The sequence below is a fragment of the Hyaena hyaena genome, unplaced genomic scaffold (genome assembly GCF_003009895.1).
Source record: "Hyaena hyaena isolate Hyena2069 unplaced genomic scaffold, ASM300989v1 scaffold_406, whole genome shotgun sequence".
Lineage (NCBI taxonomy): Eukaryota > Metazoa > Chordata > Mammalia > Carnivora > Hyaenidae > Hyaena > Hyaena hyaena.
In genome coordinates, this window is record NW_024081038.1 from 649,648 (window position 1) to 669,392 (window position 19,745).

The window sequence follows — 19,745 nt, forward strand, 5'->3', positions numbered from 1 at the left end:
ATTCACATCACTTGGCTCTTGCGTCTTCCTGGATCCTGAAGAATTCTCTGCACAGAGCCATGAATTTTCCTCTCCAGCCTATGTGCTTTGGACTTATTTCTGATTGTTGAGAAATCCCTGTCCTACCTCATACTCTCAGCTCAGGGCTGGTTTGTGTAAAACACAATGAAGGACCACGTAGTATCTCAGGACAGAGAGCCAGGTCTGGGAAGTATCTTCTAGGGACTTACATTAGATCTGGAGACATGTTTGGGATATTATGTTAGAGAAAACAGAAGCTGGGATATCAAGTAGAATCTGCCTGGGTCCCCAGCAAGTCACAGTAGGGTCAAGGTAAGACCCAGGATGCCTAGCTCCCATCCTGTCTACTCAATCTCAGGGCCATCAAAGCCCTTCCCATCTGAGTTCCCCTAACATTCTTTCTCATCTCTCTTTCTCTCTCCTCGGATACCTAGTTTTGCCCAAAAGGATTTTTACTGTTATCTAAACATATCATCATTGGGGCGCCTGGGTGGCTTAGTTGGTTAAGCATCCGACTTTCGCTTAGGTCATGATCTCACGGTTCGCGGGTTCGAGCCCCGCGTGCTGACAGCCAGCTCAGAGCCTGGAGCCTGTTTCAGTCTGTGACTCCCTCTCTCTCTGACCCTCCCCTGCTCACGCTGTCTCTCTCTCTGTCTCCTAGAAATAAATAAAACATTAAAAAATAATAAGTTTTAAACATATCATCATCTCATTTTTTTTTCAGTTTATTTATTTTTGAGACATAGAGTGACAGAGCATGAGCTGGGGAGGGGCAGAGAGAGAGGGAGACATGGAATCTGAAACAGGCTCCAGGCTCTGAGCTGCCAGTACAGAACCCGACACGGGGCTCGAACCCACGAACCACAAGATCATGACCTGAGCCAAAGTCGGATGCATAAGCAACTGAGCCACCCAGGCACCCCTCATCATCTCCTTTCAACTCCATACCCTTTTTTTTTTAAATTTTTTTTAATGTTTTATTTATTTCTAGGAGACAGAGAGAGAGACAGCGTGAGCAGGGGAGGGTCAGAGAGAGAGGAAGTAACAGACTGAAACAGGCTCCAGGCTCTGAGCTGGCAGTCAGCACAGAGCCCAACGCGGGGCTCGAACCCACAAACCGCGAGATCATGACCTAAGCGAAAGTCGGACGCTTAACCGACTAAGCCACCCAGGCGCCCCCAGCTCCATACCCTTAAAGGTAATAATGCCTCTTTGTACAGTTCCTTTTCTCACTTGTCTACCAGGTAAACTCCTATTCATCCCTCAAGGCCTTCTCAAATGTTTCCTTTTCTGAAACAAAAGTCTAAACTCAATCTCTCCAGAACCCATTCATCTCTCCTTCTTCTCTGCATATATTGATTTTAACATTTCCTATGCTCTCCTATAATTGTCTTAATCCTCACTGGACTATGTTTTTCTCCAGGATGGGGATAATTTCTGATTCATTGCTCTATCTGTAGGGCCTAGCATGGTGTCTAACTTTTGCTTGGTACTCAGTAAATGTTTACCAAACAGTGGAACAAATGAAGGAATATAAAACAAATTTCTTAACCTCTCAGAGTCTTAGTTTTATTATCCTTGATGAAAGCAAGTTAAGCACTTGGCACGGTTAAATGATGAATAATGAATGTAAAACAAATGTCACCATCATTGACTGAGTTACGCAAGCCAAAAATAGGGAACCACACAAAATTTCTATTTCTCCCACTCCCTCTTCCTCTCCCCTGAACTAACCAGTCACCCTGGCTTGCTGAACCTGGCTACAGACCTTGGTAAGAAACTCTAGAGTAGGAATTTCCACTAGGCCAGGGTTGTCAGGAAGCATGAGAGGCAAAGCATGCTGGCAGTAGGGATCCTGTAAGGAAAAGAAGCAGGAAGAAAGACTCATGGGGACACAGGCCACAGGAAGAGCAGAGAAGGGATCCAGGAGGAGGGAGACATCAGGCTTTGTCCTGGAGACATAGAAACCACTCAAGTCTATGACCTCAGGAGCTCCTGGTCTGCTTGGGAAACAAATAGAAACACAATTTGTACAGAACTACGCTGTGGTAGATGTGAGAAGGGAGATGATTCATTTTCAGAAATACCAAATAAAAGCTGTACTGTCTAGTTAACAATAGGTTTACAACTTATTGGAAATATGTATGACCCACCCACCTGCAAGCACACACAATAGAGTCCCAAACCCTTAGACACTTACTTCCTGGTTTTTCTTCCCCCTTTCTGTTTTGCAGGCTTATTTTCCAGGGCTTTGCAATGAGCATGTGCCAAAGAACAAAGGGAGGAGGGACTAAAAGTCTCTGCGTCACCTTAGGGAATGGACATTTATTCCAGTCAGACTACTTTTTGCCTTACATGGGCATAGGCAATGTCCGGGTAATGCTGTAACCTCTGTAGTACCAGCCAATGAGGAACCAGGGGAGAGACTTGCATGCTAGGAAACAAATTGTCTGCTGTAACTGTCCTGAGCATGCCAGTCCATCAGACACCCACTCTTGCAAGAATGGTTTTTTTTTTTTTTTTTAATTTTTTTTTTAATGTTTTTTTAATTTTATTTCTAGGAGAGAGAGAGAGAGAGAGACAGTGTGAGCAGGGGAGGGTCAGAGAGAGAGGGAGTCACAGACTCTGAAACAGGCTCCAGGCTCTGAGCTGGCAGTCAGCACAGAGCCCGACGCGGGGCTCGAACCCACGAACCGCGAGATCATGACCTAAGTGAAAGTCGGACGCTTAACCGACTAAGCCACCCAGGCGCCCCACAAGAATGTTGATTAAAGCCTTGCCTCACTGTGCTCCGAGTCTCTGTGTCTCTCCTTTGATTGGGTCGATGGGGTTATTTCTAAAGGTGGAGCATGACCTCCTTCTTGATACACCTTCTTTACTTGGCTTACAGGATATCTCCCAGTTTGTTGCCTTTCTACTTTATTATTATCATTATTATTATTAGGCCCTCCTTCTCAGTCTGGTTTGCTGCTTCTACTAGTTTCCTCAAATGCTGAATGTTGAAGGAAAGTATTTTCCATCTACAGTCACTCCTTTGATGATCTCATTTAGTCTCATGGCTTTAAATGCCATCTGTGTACTGATAACTCCCAAACTGATATATCTAGTCTAGATCTGTCCTCTGACTTTCAGACCTCTTGTCGCTTCCTCCTCCTGCCCTCTCACCATCTGTATACTCTAATGGGCATTTCAAATTCCACACACCCAAAAAGGAACTCCAGACAGTTGCACCTCTCCACCAAAAAAAAAAACCCAGCATCTCCCTTGTCTTTTCCAGCTCAAGAAATGGCAACACTGGTCTTCCATTTGTTCAATCCAAACATCTTGGTTCCTTTCTGCCTCTGATATTCTACGTCCAATCCGTCAGAAAGATCTCTTGTCCCTACCGTCTAAATATATTCAAATTTCAACCACTTCCCATTCCCACCTCTGGATTATTATAATTGGCTCCCAGTTGGTCTCCCTGCTTCTACTGCTCTCCCTCCTGAATCTATACTTCATAGAACAGCCAGAGTAACTCTGTTAAAATGTAAATCAGATCATGTGGATCTTCTGCTCAAAACCCTTCACAGGATTCTCAAGATGGAGTAAAAGCTAAAGTCATTGTTGTGACTTGCAAGGCTATACTATCTGGCTCCTGCTACCTCTTTGTCCTCATCTATTGCTCTCACCATAGTCCACTATGCTCCAGCCATTCTCAACCCTTTGTACTTGATCTCTCTCTGAAATGTTCTTTCCTAAATATCAGAACAGTGCCCTCCCCCTTCTTTTTCTTCAGACCTTTATTCAAAAGTCATCTTCCTAATAAGGTCTTCCTTAGCCTCGCTACCTAAAATAAAACATCTCCCCTCCCTGGTTCTCTGATTTATTTTTTCTCCTAGGCACTTACTGCAATCTTAAAACTATATATTTTATTTATCTTCTTTGTTGTTTATCTCTCCCATTAGAATGGAAGCTGCATGAAGAGATGGGGGAGGGGGGTTCTGTTTTGTTCACTATTATATACCCACTACTTAGACTAGTGACAGGAATACAGTAAGGCACTCAGTAGGTATTTGTTGAGTGAATGAATGAAAAAGGTGGACAGTTCCAAGAAGCAAATTTTGCTTTTTAATGAAAACTGTATAACAACTAGAGCTGCTTGGAAACATAATCATGTTGCCACATACAGTACACTACCACTTAAACATGTAGTTTCATCAAATCCTCATATCAGTCCAGGATAGGAGGAAGGCCGCATACTTTACAAAGCTGGTTGAAGACAAAACTGAATCCAGGTGGGGGGAAAAGGACTTGTTAAACTTCACACATCCGGTGTGGTCAGGAGTGGAACTGTGGATGAATGATAGCGCTAGAAAACGGTGGTGGGTGATGGAGCTTAATGGGGTTTGGGTTCGAAGGACTGCCATTGCCAAAAGGCATGATCTCTGAAGGGGAGGCTGAGTCAGAGGTTACCGGAACAGAAGCATCAGCCAACGAGTGGGAGAGATGACGAAGCTGATCACTAATGTATTCAGCCAAGGCCTGGAGAGGGCAGCTGAATTCCCCAAAAGCAGTGCCTGAGGCTGACTAGTCAGTCACTCAAACCCATACATGATATCGAATGCAGAATTGGAACTAGACAGGCAATCCTAAGATACCTGTGAGTCCACTGCGGGTCTGCAGAGTCTGGCTTCTCCACTGGAGTGTGCGGTCTTTTTTTTTTTTTTTTTTTTTTTGGAGTGTGAGGTCTATTGGGGGCAGGAATCAGAATCATGTTCCTAGATTTATCTCCAGCTTCTAGCAGTGGCTGGAATATAGTAGGGATTCAACTATTTTTTTAAGTTTATTTATTTCGGGAGACACACACACACACACACACAGTCACACACGAGTCGGACGGGGCAGAGAAAGAGGGTAAGAGATGGGATCCCAAGCAGGCTCCGCACTGCCAGCACAGAGCCCGTCCTTCAGCTCGAATCCACCAAGTGAGACCATGACCTGAGCCAAAGTTGGATGCTCAACCAACTGAGCCGCCCAGGCGCCCCAGGACTCATATCTCTGAAGTCTATTATACACAAGTGAATGCATGCGCCTCAACAAGAAACAGAGTGAGTAAGGACAGACAAGTTAAGTGTAATATCACTCAGCAATTCTGGAGTAAAAGTGGACAAATTTTCCTAGGACGCCACAGGACGAACATTACTAGTACTAAAGCAGGTTGCTGCTAGCTAGTTTTCAGTAAGCGTAGGCAAGCAGAGCCTGGCTAGAGACGGGGGGGCGGGGTTAAATGGTGCCGTTGGGGCGGGGTCAGACCGGAGAGCCCCAACGGCGGAGGCTGGAGGTGGTGGCAAAGAGTAGGCAAATTTCCAACCTTAACGACATGACTAAAGGGTATAAGCGTCACGTCCGGTGTGGAGGGCGGGAGCGGGAAACAAAAGGAGAGCAAAGGCGCATGCGTTGGTGCTTCCCTGGTTCTGGTGGGTTCTTCCGCTCAGGCAGAGAGAAGTGCTTCCGGGTCGCTGCTGGCTGCCGCCTCCCGGCGCGGTAAGTACGGAAGCCAGGCTGAGGCTGCTGTCTCTCTGCCCCTTCTCTTCTTCCTCCCCCGGAGAAACCCCGTGGCCCTGACCTGGCTCTTCAGGAGCTCCATATTCACACGCTTAACAATAAAGAGCTCCAGCTCATTGGCCGCTTCCTCGAGGCGAAGCTCCACCCCGTTGCACAAGATCCGTCACTCATTGGTCTCACTTTCTGTCACCCAGCATTTCTTCCAGTTAATTGGCCCTATTCAGGCCCCGCTGCTTTCGTTATTAGCAACCCTATAAGGGCAAATGCCTGTTCGAATCCCGCCCCTGCATTCATCGTGTTGGTTCACCCCGCGGTCATTTTCGTAATAAGGAAAGAATGGGCGGTGGCTTTGCCGCTAGGGGTGGGCTTTCGGAGCCTTAGTCTCTCGCCTCACACTTAACTGCCCCTGAGGGTGGGTGTTTTGTCGGTGACACGGCCGGGAAGCTGAGGTTCACAGGACAGCGGCTGGCCCAGGATGGGTCAAATGAGTTAGGGCAAAAGTAGAACTAGACGTAGGTCCTTTTCTCCTGCTCATCTCCTAGTGCCTGGCCTCGATTTCCTCCCCGTAGGAATTCTATGCCCCACCTCACTATGTGACCTAGAGACCAGTGTTGCTTGTCGCAGGGCCTCGATTTTAATGTGAATTGAAAGGTTTTAATTCAGATTCTCTGGGACCTTTCCGGTCAGCCCCCTCAACCACTTAATCTGTGCTGAATTTACGTAATCTCTCACGTTAGTTCACTCACCCTAACATGTACTTATTTATCCATTTACTTAGGCCTTTAGAATGTCTTTCTGAACCATAGTTGCACCTACGTGCACCCCATCCCCACCCCAGTTTGGCTGTGGCTCATGAAAGAGGTGGTTAGTGCCCTAAATTTATGACACTGAGTAAGTATGGTATGGATTATCATAAAGCGGCAAAAAGGAGGTCTTAGTGTTTGGAGGAGGTAAAGACAGTGTCAGTGGAGCCCTGCTATCTCTAATTTTGTTTAATTTTGTAATGCCAGCCTGCATTCTGGATTCATAGCTCTGTGTTGGCTTCCATTCTCCACCCCTTGCATAGCTTGCAAACAGCTTTACTTCTCCACAAAGTAAATTAATTATCAGAATAATTATGATGGTGGGTATAACTGTTATTATCCCCCATTTTACAGATGAGGAAACTGAGGCTCAGAGAGGTTAAGTGACTTGGCCGAGGTCAAACAGCTAGTAAGTGGTGGAGCCAGGACTCAAACCCAGGTCTGTCTGATTCCCACAAGGAAGAGCTATTTCCCTGCTACCTTCTACTCCACCCCATCCCCAAAGCAAACTAACCACATAAAAACTGAAACCAAATACATCTGAGAGCTGGATTCACCTGGCCCTTTACCTCAGTCTAGGAGCCATGTCTACCTTGTTTCCCTCACTCTTTCCCCGTGTGACTGAGACACTGTGGTTTAATCTGGATCGACCCTGTGTGGAGGAAACAGAGCTGCAGCAGCAAGAACAACAGCATCAGGCCTGGGTGAGTAAGGCCCTAGCACAGTGGTGGAGCCTTAATCAGGGGCCTCCCCTGCCTTTCACTGACCATGATCCCACCCTGCAGGAGCTTTTTGCCCTGAGCTGGGAACACTCAAGCTGGGAGGTAGGAGGCCTAGGTTTCAATCTTTATGCTGCTAATTTACCGTGGGACCATGGTGCTTCTGGGCCAGATTGGGGTCCAGGCTCTTTAAGTCATAGGAAATAATAGTTTTGACTTAATTGACAACCTAGTAGATGCCATATTCTCCATCAGTCTCTCACTTTACCCTCACCATAATCTTATAAGGAAACCATGACCTAGAGAATTTAGTTGAATTAAGTTTATAAGTAAGTGGCAGATGACAAGAAACCAAAGAATTGACTCTTTCTAGACACTAAAAGGAAGCTTCTCCATACTTGGGGCAGGGGCTTGTCTTCTTAGGGGCAGAGTGGGCCAGTCCCATGCCCCTGACATGCCCTGCTTGGGCCCTGACGCTGTTCTCCCCCTTTGTTCACAGCTCCAGAGCATCGCAGAGAAAGACAACAATCTGGTACCTATTGGCAAGCCGGCCTCAGAGGTGAGTGGTTCCAGCAGGTAGGGCCTTTGTGGGCCCAGGTAGACTAAAGCTTTGCTCTAATTCTGAAGGTCCTGCCTTTGACTCCAGAGCACTTATGGTCCTCAGCTCTAGGTAGAGGCCATAAAAGGGATCTCGAGTGGGTGGCCATTGGACCCAGCACCAAGGTCCTGCAGACCATGCACCAGCCTGCTAGACTCAAGGTGGGGGGCAAGGCTGGGGAATGGAGGGTCATTCACTGGCCCCAGAGAAAGGCTCCAAGTGGACCAGCCCTTGAAGTGGTCAAGGCAAGCCTATAGAGCCTATAGGCTCTCCCCTGCCTTGCCAGCACTATGATGACGAGGAAGAGGAGGATGAAGATGACGACGAGGATAGTGAAGAGGACTCAGAGGATGATGAGGACATGCAGGACATGGATGAGATGAATGACTACAATGAATCACCTGATGATGGAGAGGTCAATGAGGTAGGCAAAGGGTGTGGGGGCGGGCCCCTGCCCCTGATGAAATTGGTGGTCAAGGGTACAGAGACTCTGGATCCAACCAGGGGCAGGATCTGGGACTAGGGCTGGCTGGGTGGCTGAGGCCCCTCCCCACCCACACCCAGCCTTCTCTCTAGGTGGACATGGAAGGCAACGAACAGGATCAGGACCAGTGGATGATCTAGGTAGACAAGGCAGGGTGGCCTCAGGGAAATTCTGGCCAGCCCAACTTACCCTGCATCCCCTGCAGAACCAGCTGATTGCCCCAGTGCCTGAAAGCTCACCTTTGGGTATTTCTTCAGCTGCTGCCAAGAACTGGTCTCCTTGGGCTCTCCTAGGCCATCACTTTGCCCTTGAGTCTCCAGGGCCTGAGCCCACCCCACCTTTCTACCCATTACCTCACCCCTTGATTGCCAGGTATAGTCCCTTTCTAACTCCCTTTAATAAAGACACAGGACTGGTTTTATTTTTTCCCCGTGTCTATTCCCTAATTGTTGGTTGGGCCCAGAGAAATCCAGCATCTTCACTTGAGCTTTAGGGAGAGGGCATACAAGGAACTTCAGGCAAGCCTACTGGACCATGTGGTCCATGACTAGGGGTGGCCCTGGCCCTGGCCCCAGGCTCCATTACTATTGTCTCTGGCTCAGCTTCTCTGTACCCATTCCTTCAGAGCCTGTAACTCAGTGTTTACTTTTTCCTCTGTTCCTACCTAGAATTGCATGGGCTGAGGAGGGAAGGCTTCTGAGTTCTAGAGCAAGAGACCCCTGGTGATTTTCCAGCCAGCTTCTTGGTGTTAACAGAGCAGATTAAATCATCAAGCAGCGCAGGGACTCCCTTGGAGTCACCCAGAAAATCAGTGACAGACTTCGGTTGGGAGCTCAGGCCTCTTGCCTGTCAATCCATGCCTCTCTGGAAGGAAAGGGGCCAGTGGAACCAAGCATCCTGATAGAACTTGACGCCTCAGGTCAGTGTAGAACTGGAGTGGGGCAGAGGTTGGAGGACAGCCTACCCAGCCCTAGCCCAACATGTGTCAGGCCACAAGCAGGGAGAGGAAGGGATGTTCTGAGGTCCTTGCTTCGGTGGGGGTGGAGGGGCAGCAGTAAGTACCCCTGGGCCTGGACCTCAGCCAGGCCCTGCATAGGTGAGCTGGGCTATGCCGTCCTTGATGGCAGGGAAGTCTGGGAGGCCAGTGTGGTGGAGGCGGCAGCGGTAGCGGCCACAGCTCTTGACATACTGCAGGAAGCGGGGTGCACCAGGGAACAGCACGTGGTCAGCCAACACAGTGGCACCAGCTGGCAGCAGGGCATGGGCCTCCAAAAGCTGCAGGTCTCGCAGGTAACGTCGGGGCCGGTGTGCCAGGAGCACCAAGTCTGCCCGACTCAGTTGGTACTGGGTTCGTAGGCGTGGGATTACCTCCTCTGAGCTACTCATGATGAGCTCCACCTGTAGGGGTGGGAGGAGGTGGAGGTGAGGGTGGGAGGGTCTGTTCTCCCACACCAGACTCCCCCAGGATTTGGCTTACTTTATGCCAGGTCCTGGCCTAGGTTCCCACAGGTGTTCTCACATTTCCTCTGTCCTCAGAACCCAAGAAGTCAGCATCAGTATTGTGATTTCCATTCTGCCAGTGATTAAGCTGAGATTCAGAGAATAAGTCCTCTGCCCAAGGTCATACAGCTCACAAGAGGTAGACTTAAGGTTTGGACCCATATTTGCTGGGCTCTGAAAACCTTCCTCTTAGCTGCTCTTTTGTCATCGAACAGCAAATATGAGCAAATGACTTGAAACAGGACAGGAGTTTACATATCACCCAGCATCACAGTCCCCTACATGAGCTGTTGCCTTCTCCTAGGTGGGATTCCCTTACTGAGGAGGCCTGGCTAGGGCAAGGTTCAGGGTGGAAGGGAAGATACCAGAATTAGGGAGATGGGGGCTGACCGTGTGCTCGTCGAAGCCAGCCAGGCGGATGAGTTTTTCAGCCACTGCTGCCGTGCGTGGGTTCCACTCCACAGTGAGAAGGCGGCCCCCAGGGGGCAGCGAACGGGCAATAAGCAATGTGGAGTACCCACAGTGGGTGCCCAGTTCCAGCACGCAAGCAGGAGTCTTCTCCTCCACCAGCCGCATCAGGATTTGACCTGGGGAGAAGATGGCTTATTGTAGCAGACATGGGAGATGGATTCAGGGCCCCTGATAGAAAGGGATCTCAAATGCCCACCTGCCTCACTGTAGCCCCCAACCAGCGGGGGTCTCCTTCTTGGACTACAGCTCCAGCTGCCCTGCTGGTTCTCTGTCCCTCTAGGCTTTTGTCCTTCAGTCTCATCTTCGTACCAGCCACTAGCTATCTTTCTAACAAACAAATGTGACCCTGTTGCTCCTTGGTTCCTATGACCCTAAAGGCCTTTGAGATTGAACTTGGGATGCTCAGCCTGACATTCAGGACCTTCTTGATCCTGATCCTATCCAACCTTTCCACCTCTTCCCTTTTGTAGACTGTACCCACAGCTCTTCCAAACAACTGTGCCCAGAGTCAACCAAGTCATCGCTGGCTCATTCCTTCATGCTGCATTAGTATGTGTGGCTGGCTTTGCGCCTCCCCACCCCTGTCCTTATCTGCTTGGCCAAACTGAAAACGATCCTTTTAGGCTCCATTTAAGTGTTGCTTCCTCCAGGAGGGCTAAGGCAGAAACAAGTACCAGGCTCCTGAGAGACCTTTGCTAGAACTTCCAGTTTCATTCCTCTTTGTTTTGTTCATTGGGTGTCTTTCTAAACTGGGAATTGGAAAAATTTCTTCAGGTTCTAAAAGCACTTGTGCCAGGAGCTGGGTCTGAGACAAAACCAGGTAGCTACCCTGAATGGAATGTGGGAGCCTCCACGGTGAGGGGAGAACGATTCAGCACAGATAATTACAAAGTCATGGGTTATGGGCTGAGATGGTTATTCCCTTTGTATTATGCCCCCTCTGAGTCTAGCATTTATGGCTGATTCATCCGTGTGGCCTCTACCTCCTTTTCCAACCCAGCACCTAGTACGTGCCTACTACAAAAGGGATGGCAATAAGTGTTTGCTAGACGAATGAATAACTGCCCAGCCCCCTCACTTGCAGAGGAGAAAAGAGACCCAGAGATGATCAAGAACCTGCCCAATGCAACCAGTAGGCAGCAGCAGATCCCAGACCATCCTTGCCATCTTGGGAGTATTTCGTGAAGCAGAAGGCTAGGGGACACTGACCTTTGGCAGGACCCATGTGGCCCAGGTACTCGCAGTGGCTGCTCCAGTGGTCCAGGGTGGTGAGGATATGACTGGGGTCTCCAGGCAGGGCATGAGTGAGCACATAGCTGAAGGCCCGCTCCTCAATCTGCAGCCCTGACAAGCAGTCTCGGAGGCTTCGCAGCAAGACCATACGCACCAGCAGTCGGAAGTAGTGACGGTACCGCACCAGCAATGTCACCACCAGTGGCAGGAAGGCCAGTGCGATGGCGGGGGACATTGTCCCTACCAGGGCTCTGGGGTGAAGGGAGGCAGACAGGGAAACTCACACCCACCATTTGTTTGTCATTTGTATTATCCCTATATTTTACAAACCATGGCTCAGAAAGGCTAAGCCACACAATGGAACCAGGATTTGAATCTGAATTGGTCTGATTCCAAGCTCATGTACTTTCAAGGACTCCATACTAGTCTATGTTCTGCACCCAACTTCAAACCACTTTTTCCCACTTCTGCCCCCTGATCCTGTCTTCATCTTACTTCTCCCACCCATTTCTCCTCATCTCTATCGTCACCCCCCCCCCCAGGACCACTTTCCACAGTCTTCAGAAATACCCTACCCCCGCCCTACCCTCTGCCTCCATCTCCTCTGACCCATTACTGTGGAGAAAAAGAGCATAGCTTTGTAGTCAGAATCCTCTCAGGCATCAGTAAAAGGCAATCAAAACACTCCATAGGGTGTTAGGATGAGATTTCGTCCCACCCCTCCATCTGCTTTTCCCTGAGGCTGGGAGGAGTCCTTGATTCTGTATTTCTTCTCCAGTTCTGTCTCCCCTCCCCTGCATTCACCTTTTCTGTTCTCTCTCAGAATTCCTTGTACAAGCACGTACACACACAGCACACGCTTCTCCCCTACTCGAGCCTCCTCTCCCAGGCTCTATCCCTAAGGGGGATAAGTGCTTTCTCTTTCATACTGTGAACCATCCACGCCTTCCTCCAGATCTAACCCTTGTGTCCCTGGTGATGGTGGGGACTAAAATTGAAAGTAAGAGTATATAAATGGATGTGAGTAGGTAAGTGTTAGTGAGTTTGAACTGGTATGCTTGGGAACCCACACTCAAGAGCCCTGCTTACCTGGGCTGGAGACTTCTGCTTGGGGAAGATCAGAGCCTAGACCAGGAGGGGGAGGCCTTGGGGCCAGAGGACTCTGAGGCAGGCTGGACCTGCTCTCAATTATTGATGCAGAAGCTGCTGCTGTTACCTGAGACCTGCAGTTCAAGTTACTAGCTGCAGGAACAAGGTGGGGCTGACTCCAACCCTTCATGAGCCCTAAATTTACAGAACCCCAGGGTCTTGATATGAGGGGTGATAACAGTTACTGGGTTTAGTGACCTCTCCTCCAATTCCTTGTATCAGGACATGGGTCATGGTGTGAGCCAAGGAACTAGGATGCTGTAATTTACTCAATTCAAAATTCAAATTTTGTTTAAGTTAATGCCAGTGTGTGGGTCACAGAGGAATCAGGTCTTCTCCCCTTCCTCCGGGAGCTCCCAAGTTTAGTGGAAGAGACTGATCCAGAAACAGAATAAAATATGCAAGTCTTCATGGACACAGGGACTTTGGGCTGTTCTGTGAACCTCTGTATATCTAGACAGAACAGTGTGTGGCACATCACAGACAGTAATTGTTTGATTCGATAAATGAATGGAGCTATGTGGAATAGGGATTAAGCACAGGGAGTTGGGGATGCCCAAAGAACAGGGTCAGAGATGGCAATCAGGAGGGTATTGTTTGTATTGAGGCCTGAGGACAGACCTGGTGGGGAGGTGGTGTGCCAACACGTGGAAAGTCTAGGTGGTTAATCAGGAAACTGCAAATATTTCCAACCCCTGCATCACCACCATCATTACCAGCAACCCCACGACCCCAGTGCTGAAAAGGGAGACAGGTGTCTGTAAGATGTTGAATGACAGACTTGGACTTGTGTTGAGAGTCCAAGGGAAGATATGGGATGGTTCTAAGAAACGAACTGGTGGTCAGCTTTGTGAATTAGGATCACTGTAGTTGATGTAAAAAAAGCAAGCAAGACTGAAGAGAAATGCCAGAAGGCAAAGAGACCGCATGGCTGCCTCTCTCTTCCAGGATTGAGCTCTGCTCAGCTTTGGCTTGTGAAGGAGTAAGAGCTCTTCTTCCAGTATGTCTCCCATCCCCAGTACAGGTTGAGAACTCCGTTGGGGGCCACAGTCTTTATGTGTCCCCCCAACTTGGCGCTGGGCATCTGGGTCCAGTGTTTGTACACGGAGACTGTGCTCTAGGAGCGGAGGGCCTGAATCCCACCCGCCCCTCTCATGGCATTTACGGGAACATTGGTAGAAGTTCGCTCACTGGCCCTGAAAGATAGCCTGGCAGCCACGCGACCGCACAGTACACATCACGAGGGCCTCTTTAGCCAGCGGCAGAAGACTCGAGCTCCAACACTGAGAAGAGGCTGAAGTCATGTGACCCGCCCCTCCCTTTCATCGCGTCACGTGCCTCGCGTCTTGTCAAGCGAGGTGAGCCCTCCCATTGGTCGGCGATGATCATGCGGTGGAGGCGGGGCCGGAAGCCAGGGTTGCGGCAGCAGCTGCGGGGCTCTTGGAAAGGATAGGCGGGGAAGCGGGTGGCTGCTCGCTGGATGCAGCCACGGGTCATGTGACCGGAAGGGCTCCCGACGGACGCCGTCCCTCCTCGGCGCGGCCTGAGCGACCGGCCCGACCCCGGCCATGGGGTGCTGCTACAGCAGCGAGAACGAGGACTCGGACCAGGTGCGGCCGCGGCGGGCGAGGCTCGGGAATGGGGGTCGAGAGGCTAGGGCGTGGGGCCCAGAAAAAGCCTGCAACAGCGCGGGGCTGTGGGGCTCACCTAGTACGGAGGCCGGGAGGGGACAGATTACGGAGGGGACGCTCGGCCAGACTCCTACTCCTGTTAAAGCCCCAGCTTTCTCTACACAGTCTTTGCTTTGGGGTGTGCAGGCAGCCGTCTGCCCCTCTCGCTCCCACCCCTTTCATGTTATCCTGTCTTTAAACCTTTATAGACTTCAGAATCCTCAGCCTTGGTCCTTGGGAAACACTGTCTTCCTACCTTCCTGTGCTTTTTTTGTGCTTGTGTGAGCTGGCTTTGTGAATCCATTCTAGAGATGGGTAAACTGAGGCTCAGAGTTAGTTTGTCCTAACATGAATCAGGAATCTGTGTATGCTCTCAGCCCTTGGGGTTGGAGAAGGAAGGTCACTGCGGTTTAGGGTCAGAGAAGGCCTCTGTAAGTATGTGGCATTTGAGTTGACCAGTAAAGAGTTTAATAGAGACCATGACATCAAGACGTTTTGGGGAAGCAACAAAGAGGGTTTTGCTTTGGCTGGATTGGATTAGAAAGATGGGATGGGAGTTCAGTTTGGCCTGCCTCGGTGCAGTTTTTGCTTGGGGCCCGAGGGTTCCTTTAGCTAGAGGGGTGCTTGTCCTGGGAATTTGACCGTAGACCTGATCCCTTTGCAGAAAGGATTAAGCTGGGAAGACTGTAGTTTTAAGTTCTCCCTCTTACCCTTGGTGCATTCTCATTTCCCCCCACATCTTAATCTCTGCCCTACCTACCTGATCTCCTTTTAGGAGTGGGGAGACCTTCCCAAGGATGAAGTCTCAAGCTCTTGGCTCTAAGCTTGGGTTCAACATTTCAACACATTCTAGACATGCAAACAATAGAAGGATTTCAGCAGATAGCTCACAGTCTGATGGGGAGATGGTCACAGAAGTGGGTTATATTATTGATATTTGGGAAGTAGGTCTTTCCCCAATGACTCATATGAAACTATTTTGGGTTAAGAACTTAAGGTGAGGAAAATGTCATTTGTTTGAGAGGCATGGATATCTCCTGGGCCTCATTAATTCTCCAAACCCCCAATGAACACATACTCCTATTTTCTGTGCCTTACACCTTAAGCATACCTCATGTCCACTACCCCTCACTTCACACCAGCCTCTTAGAGGAGACCGTATTCCTACCCACTGGGAAAACCATGGCCCAATGGGAAATTGTCCCCTAAAGGATAACACAAACTCTTGCAGGCAATGAGTCAAGAAGGGTTAGTGCCTTCTAAGAAAGGGTACCAGCTTCTAGCTGAGAGAGCTGGGCTTGTTGCTCTCCTGAACTTTCATCTTCTTGACAGGCTCTCACTTCTGTTTCTAACCCCCCTGAGAGGTGCTCAGTCAGTGCTCAGTGACTTGAGCCTTTGTGTGGCCATTCACTATCCCAAAGTCCCTTTCTCAGCTCTTGGGCAGGCTCCTCCCCCAGTTTAATCTCTGCTCCTTTGTTACAGTAAAAAGAAATAAATGACACATTTTCAAAGGCCTTTTATAGTTCTCTCATTTGACTTTTGCCAAGTTTGTCATATAGGTGCAAGTTATGTACTTAAAGGCAAGGAAAAAGTTCAGAGAGGCTAAGATATATAGCCAAAGATACAAAGCTGAGTAATGCTATAGTCAAAGTATCTTGATACCAAGTCATGTGCTTTATCCATTGGGCCAAGCTGTTTTTTTCAGCTATGCCCATAGACCAGGTGACTAGTCATGGGCAGACCATGTATATGTGTCTGTGCTACAGTAGACAGTAAAAGCCTGACTCGTGGGTTGACACTGACCAAGGGACAAACATTGGTGTGAAACACCTCCTCCATGCTCCACTTGCCCTTAGGGGTGGGGTGATATTATTTGTTCACTCTGATTGGGGGTAGTCTGGCCTCTTCTGGGAGTCTAGGTCTCAGGAAAACAACATTGTTCTTGAAGAATCCCTGATAGAGGTGGGGGACAAGAGGGTCTGCCCTGTTCTACAGAAAGATCTATCTGAAGTAGGGCTGGGAGAAGGATGGCACACAGGAAGCAAATTCAGTGTTCATTATGGAGCCAGCTTTCCTTAGAGATAGTTTGATCTTTAGCAAGCATTTTGTCCTTCTAGCCATTGAATACTTGAGGAGGAGGAGGAGCGAATTGGGAGGTGATAGGGCAGAATCCCACAGCTTCTGTCTCATGCTGTTGGGAACTGTAGACACTTGGGTAACCTAGGCTTGAGAAGGAAGAGTATTGTGAAAGGGCTGGGCCTGCCTAGGGTGGGGCAGACGGGCAGGAGGAAGTGGCCCTTTGTAAGGAGAGTTGTGGAGTTGTGGGCGGGGAACTGGGAGCCCACAGTGGGAAGGTCTGTGGAGCACTGGTGGTCTGGCACTGAGGGTTGGTGAGTCAACATTAGGCAGGATGGGCTCCCTTGTCCTTGACTTTGTCCTGGGCACCCTTGCTCTTTATGGCTTGGATAGATATCCAGCAGGTCTGCTTATCCAATTTGCAGCTGACATAAAGCCAGCAGGGATTTGCAGCTGATAGGCTCAAGGCAGGGTTGTATTCAGAGAGACCGCAATAGATTAGAGTAAGGGGCTGGAATAGGACAAAGAGAAATACAGAATTGTGTAGGATCAGGGAGATGTAGTTTGGCCCCATGTTAGTTCTGGGGGTTGTGATCATTTGCCTAAGCTAGCACTAACAAGACTACTGAAAATTAACAGAACCACACAAATAGAAGTGTGGTGACTTGGCAAGGGAGGGAACAGCTGCACTGTTTGGGTCTGGTTTCACCAAGTGCACCAAGTTTGGTTCTGGGAGTCATATACAAAGAAAGCATTAGAAGAGAGTGAACACCTGAGAGTAGAAGGGACCTGCCCTCAAGAAGGGGCACGTTTAGATTGTGTGGCCTGGAGGCTGACTCCTGCCCTGAGATTATATGAGGAACATAATTGTCTGGCCTCACCAGGCCTCCGTCCTGGGAGCAGACAGCCTTTCTGGGAAGGACCTGGTCTGGGGGATCAGGAGGGCCATTCTTGGGCTCCTAACTTCGTTCAGTTTCTAGACCTCAGTCCTCTGGCTTCGGCTCCCAATGTTCCTTCTCCATCAAGTGCTACACTATTTTCTGAAGCTCCAGAGTAGTTACTGAGTACATGCTCTGTGCTTCTTTCCACCTTTTCGGGGCCTCTAGGGCTGCTTGGATCTACTTTAATTGATCCTAGACCTACAACTCAGCTGAGCTCCGAAGGGCAGGCAGGACTGAGCCTTATCTGACATTCCATACACTTTAGCACTTGGGATATTTTTTGGTGTTTAAAAGTCAGAGCTGGGCTGAAAGAAGAGCCCAAGAAAGGCAGGTTGGACGAAAGGCTCCAGGGTTAGGGTGCCTGGGTGGCTCAGTCGGTTGAGTATCTGACTCTTGATTTTGTCTCCAGTCATGATCCCAGGGTGGTAAAAGCCCCACATCAGCTCCAGCCCCAAATCAGGCTCCATGCTAAGTGTTGAGCCTTTTTAAGATCCTCTGGCTCTCTCTCTCTGCCCCTCTCCCCTGCTAGCATGAACATTCTTTCTCAAATAAGTAAGTAAGTAAAGGCTCCAGGGCTGACTTCTCCCCCATGGCCTTTCCTAGGACCGAGAGGAGCGGAAACTGCTGCTGGACCCTAGCAGCCCCCCTACCAAAGCCCTCAATGGAGCTGAGCCCAACTACCACAGCCTGCCTTCCACTCGCACAGATGAGCAGGCCCTGCTCTCCTCCATCCTTGCTAAGACAGCCAGGTGAGCATCACAGGACCAAGCCTGGGCAGAGCTTTCTCCATCCATGTTAAAGGCTGGGATAGATGGACTAGGCCTAGGACATGGAGGATGGGACAAGGTCAGCAGTGAGAGGTGCCTCTAGATCCGGCCTTGCTCCAGTGGGGAGGCAGGGACACTGGTGTCAGATAGCCCTGGAATTGGGACTTGGCAGTGAGTCCTGTGTATCCCTCTTGAAGCACCTATCGTGTTCCCTCTGCCTCCTCTCCCCAAAGCAACATCATTGACGTGTCTGCTGCGGACTCCCAGGGCATGGAGCAGCATGAGTACATGGACCGGGCAAGGCAGTACAGGTAAGACCTGGCCAGCTTGGTTCCCCACCTCAGTCTACTTGGGTCCCTCCCTGCCTCTCCATCCCTTATCCAGCTTTGCAATCCGAGCCCCAGTCCAAGCTCCTTGTTTGGGTGTGGCCCAGGAGACTGAAGACAAATCTCTCCAGTACCTCAGCAGATGTTCATGTCAGCCGTGTTTGCCCCATGGCCCTCAAGGGTGCGAGGCTAAGGGAGGTGGGCCTGGAGTGAATTTGGTGAGCGGAGGCCACTGTCACCCGGCTTCTCTGGCCTGAGGGAGTGAGATTTGCCTGGGCTGGGCTCAACAAGACAGAGCAGACTGGCCTGACTGCCCACCCCATCCTCCCTCTTGGCCAGCACCCGCTTGGCTGTGCTGAGCAGCAGCCTGACCCACTGGAAGAAGCTGCCACCGCTGCCGTCTCTCACCAGCCAGCCCCACCAAGTGCTGGCCAGCGAGCCCATCCCCTTCTCCGACTTACAGCAGGTGAGCCACCCCCTGGACCCCCTGCCCATCCTTCCTGTGCTGCCTAGGCTGTGGCAGAGAGTTCACCCTCTCTGTCTCAGAGGCAGCAGGAAAGTGGAGTTAAGGAGCCTGGTAGCTCAAGCACCTTGCTCACTCTTATCTCTCCACCTTTGTTCTCTTTCTTTCTCCCCTGTGTTCTTTTCCGTCTTTCCCATCCTTGCATATTTCTTTGGCTTTCTATCCCCCATCATCCCCTCTTCTCTCCCCACCCAATCCACCTCCCTGGCTTTCTGGATCTCCCCTCTCACTGCCTCTCTCTTTTCTTCTCCTCCCTGGTCCCTCTGTCTCAGGTCTCCAGGATAGCTGCTTATGCCTACAGTGCACTTTCTCAGATCCGAGTGGATGCAAAAGAGGAGCTGGTTGTACAGTTTGGGATCCCATGAAGAGAGGGATCCTTGGACAGCTCTTCTTCTCCTCTCTTCACCCATCTCCACCCTGCCTCTCCTGGCCCCCGGCCTCACTGCGGCTCATACAGTACCCTAACCTGCTACTAATCACAGAGAAGAGTGTGGAGGAGGAGAAGAAGCTGGAAGGCTGGAAGCCTGAGCAAGTGAGATGGAGCAAGGGAGGGTAGAACCATTTGGGACTGGCGTTCAAAGCCCTGGCCAGGGATGGGGTGGGGGGTCAAAAGGTTAGGGCCTAGTAGGTCTTCACTGTCACTGGGAAGGTGGAGATACCACTGTGAGAGGGTGATCCTTAGGGGGCCTGTGTCGGGGCCCCCTTCCCACCCTTTCTCATGGCCTCACTCCTGCCCCCCTCTCCCTGACTTGGTGCTCACATGCACCTCACTAGGGTTTGTGACCAGGGTCTGGACGAGCTTGAATTTGAATGAATTGAGTTTGTATATCTAGCACCCTGGGTTTTTACATGTTTGGGGTTTTGTTTTGGTTTGTCACCCTCGATAAAGGAAGTGTATTCATCTGTGTGCTGGTTGC

General features: G+C 50.0%; 3 protein-coding genes across 12 annotated transcripts; 2 read left to right on the top strand and 1 right to left on the bottom strand.

Annotated features, from left to right (window-relative positions):
• Nucleotides 1-5,439: 5,439 nt before the first annotated feature.
• ANAPC15 (anaphase promoting complex subunit 15) lies at nucleotides 5,440-8,598 on the top strand. Of its 10 annotated transcripts, XM_039252017.1 has the most exons (6): nucleotides 5,484-5,547; nucleotides 6,347-6,459; nucleotides 6,726-7,075; nucleotides 7,590-7,649; nucleotides 7,975-8,112; nucleotides 8,265-8,598. In XM_039252017.1, exons 3-6 carry the CDS (start codon nucleotides 6,956-6,958, stop codon nucleotides 8,310-8,312), a joined length of 366 nt encoding a protein of 121 aa, XP_039107948.1. In that variant the 5' UTR covers nucleotides 5,484-5,547; nucleotides 6,347-6,459; nucleotides 6,726-6,955; the 3' UTR covers nucleotides 8,313-8,598. The 10 variants fall into 10 exon arrangements, with proteins under 10 accessions (XP_039107945.1, XP_039107946.1, XP_039107953.1 ...); XM_039252014.1 differs by lacking the exon at nucleotides 6,347-6,459 and having other exon boundaries at nucleotides 5,440-5,547; nucleotides 6,946-7,075; XM_039252015.1 differs by lacking the exon at nucleotides 6,347-6,459 and having other exon boundaries at nucleotides 5,443-5,547; nucleotides 6,946-7,075; nucleotides 8,253-8,598.
• Nucleotides 8,599-9,249: 651 nt separating this feature from the next.
• Nucleotides 9,250-12,484, bottom strand: LOC120245113 (transmembrane O-methyltransferase). Its single transcript, XM_039252005.1, has 4 exons — nucleotides 12,466-12,484; nucleotides 11,353-11,627; nucleotides 10,063-10,259; nucleotides 9,250-9,570 (listed from the first exon to the last, which is right to left on the bottom strand). The coding sequence occupies exons 2-4, from the start codon at nucleotides 11,609-11,611 to the stop codon at nucleotides 9,250-9,252; spliced, it is 777 nt and encodes a 258-aa protein (XP_039107936.1). The 5' UTR covers nucleotides 11,612-11,627; nucleotides 12,466-12,484.
• A 1,477-nt stretch (nucleotides 12,485-13,961) lies between these two features.
• On the top strand, nucleotides 13,962-19,735 carry LAMTOR1 (late endosomal/lysosomal adaptor, MAPK and MTOR activator 1). The gene is made up of 5 exons (XM_039252013.1): nucleotides 13,962-14,135; nucleotides 17,816-17,961; nucleotides 18,213-18,290; nucleotides 18,645-18,771; nucleotides 19,101-19,735. The coding sequence occupies exons 1-5, from the start codon at nucleotides 14,094-14,096 to the stop codon at nucleotides 19,191-19,193; spliced, it is 486 nt and encodes a 161-aa protein (XP_039107944.1). The 5' UTR covers nucleotides 13,962-14,093; the 3' UTR covers nucleotides 19,194-19,735.
• Nucleotides 19,736-19,745: the final 10 nt, after the last annotated feature.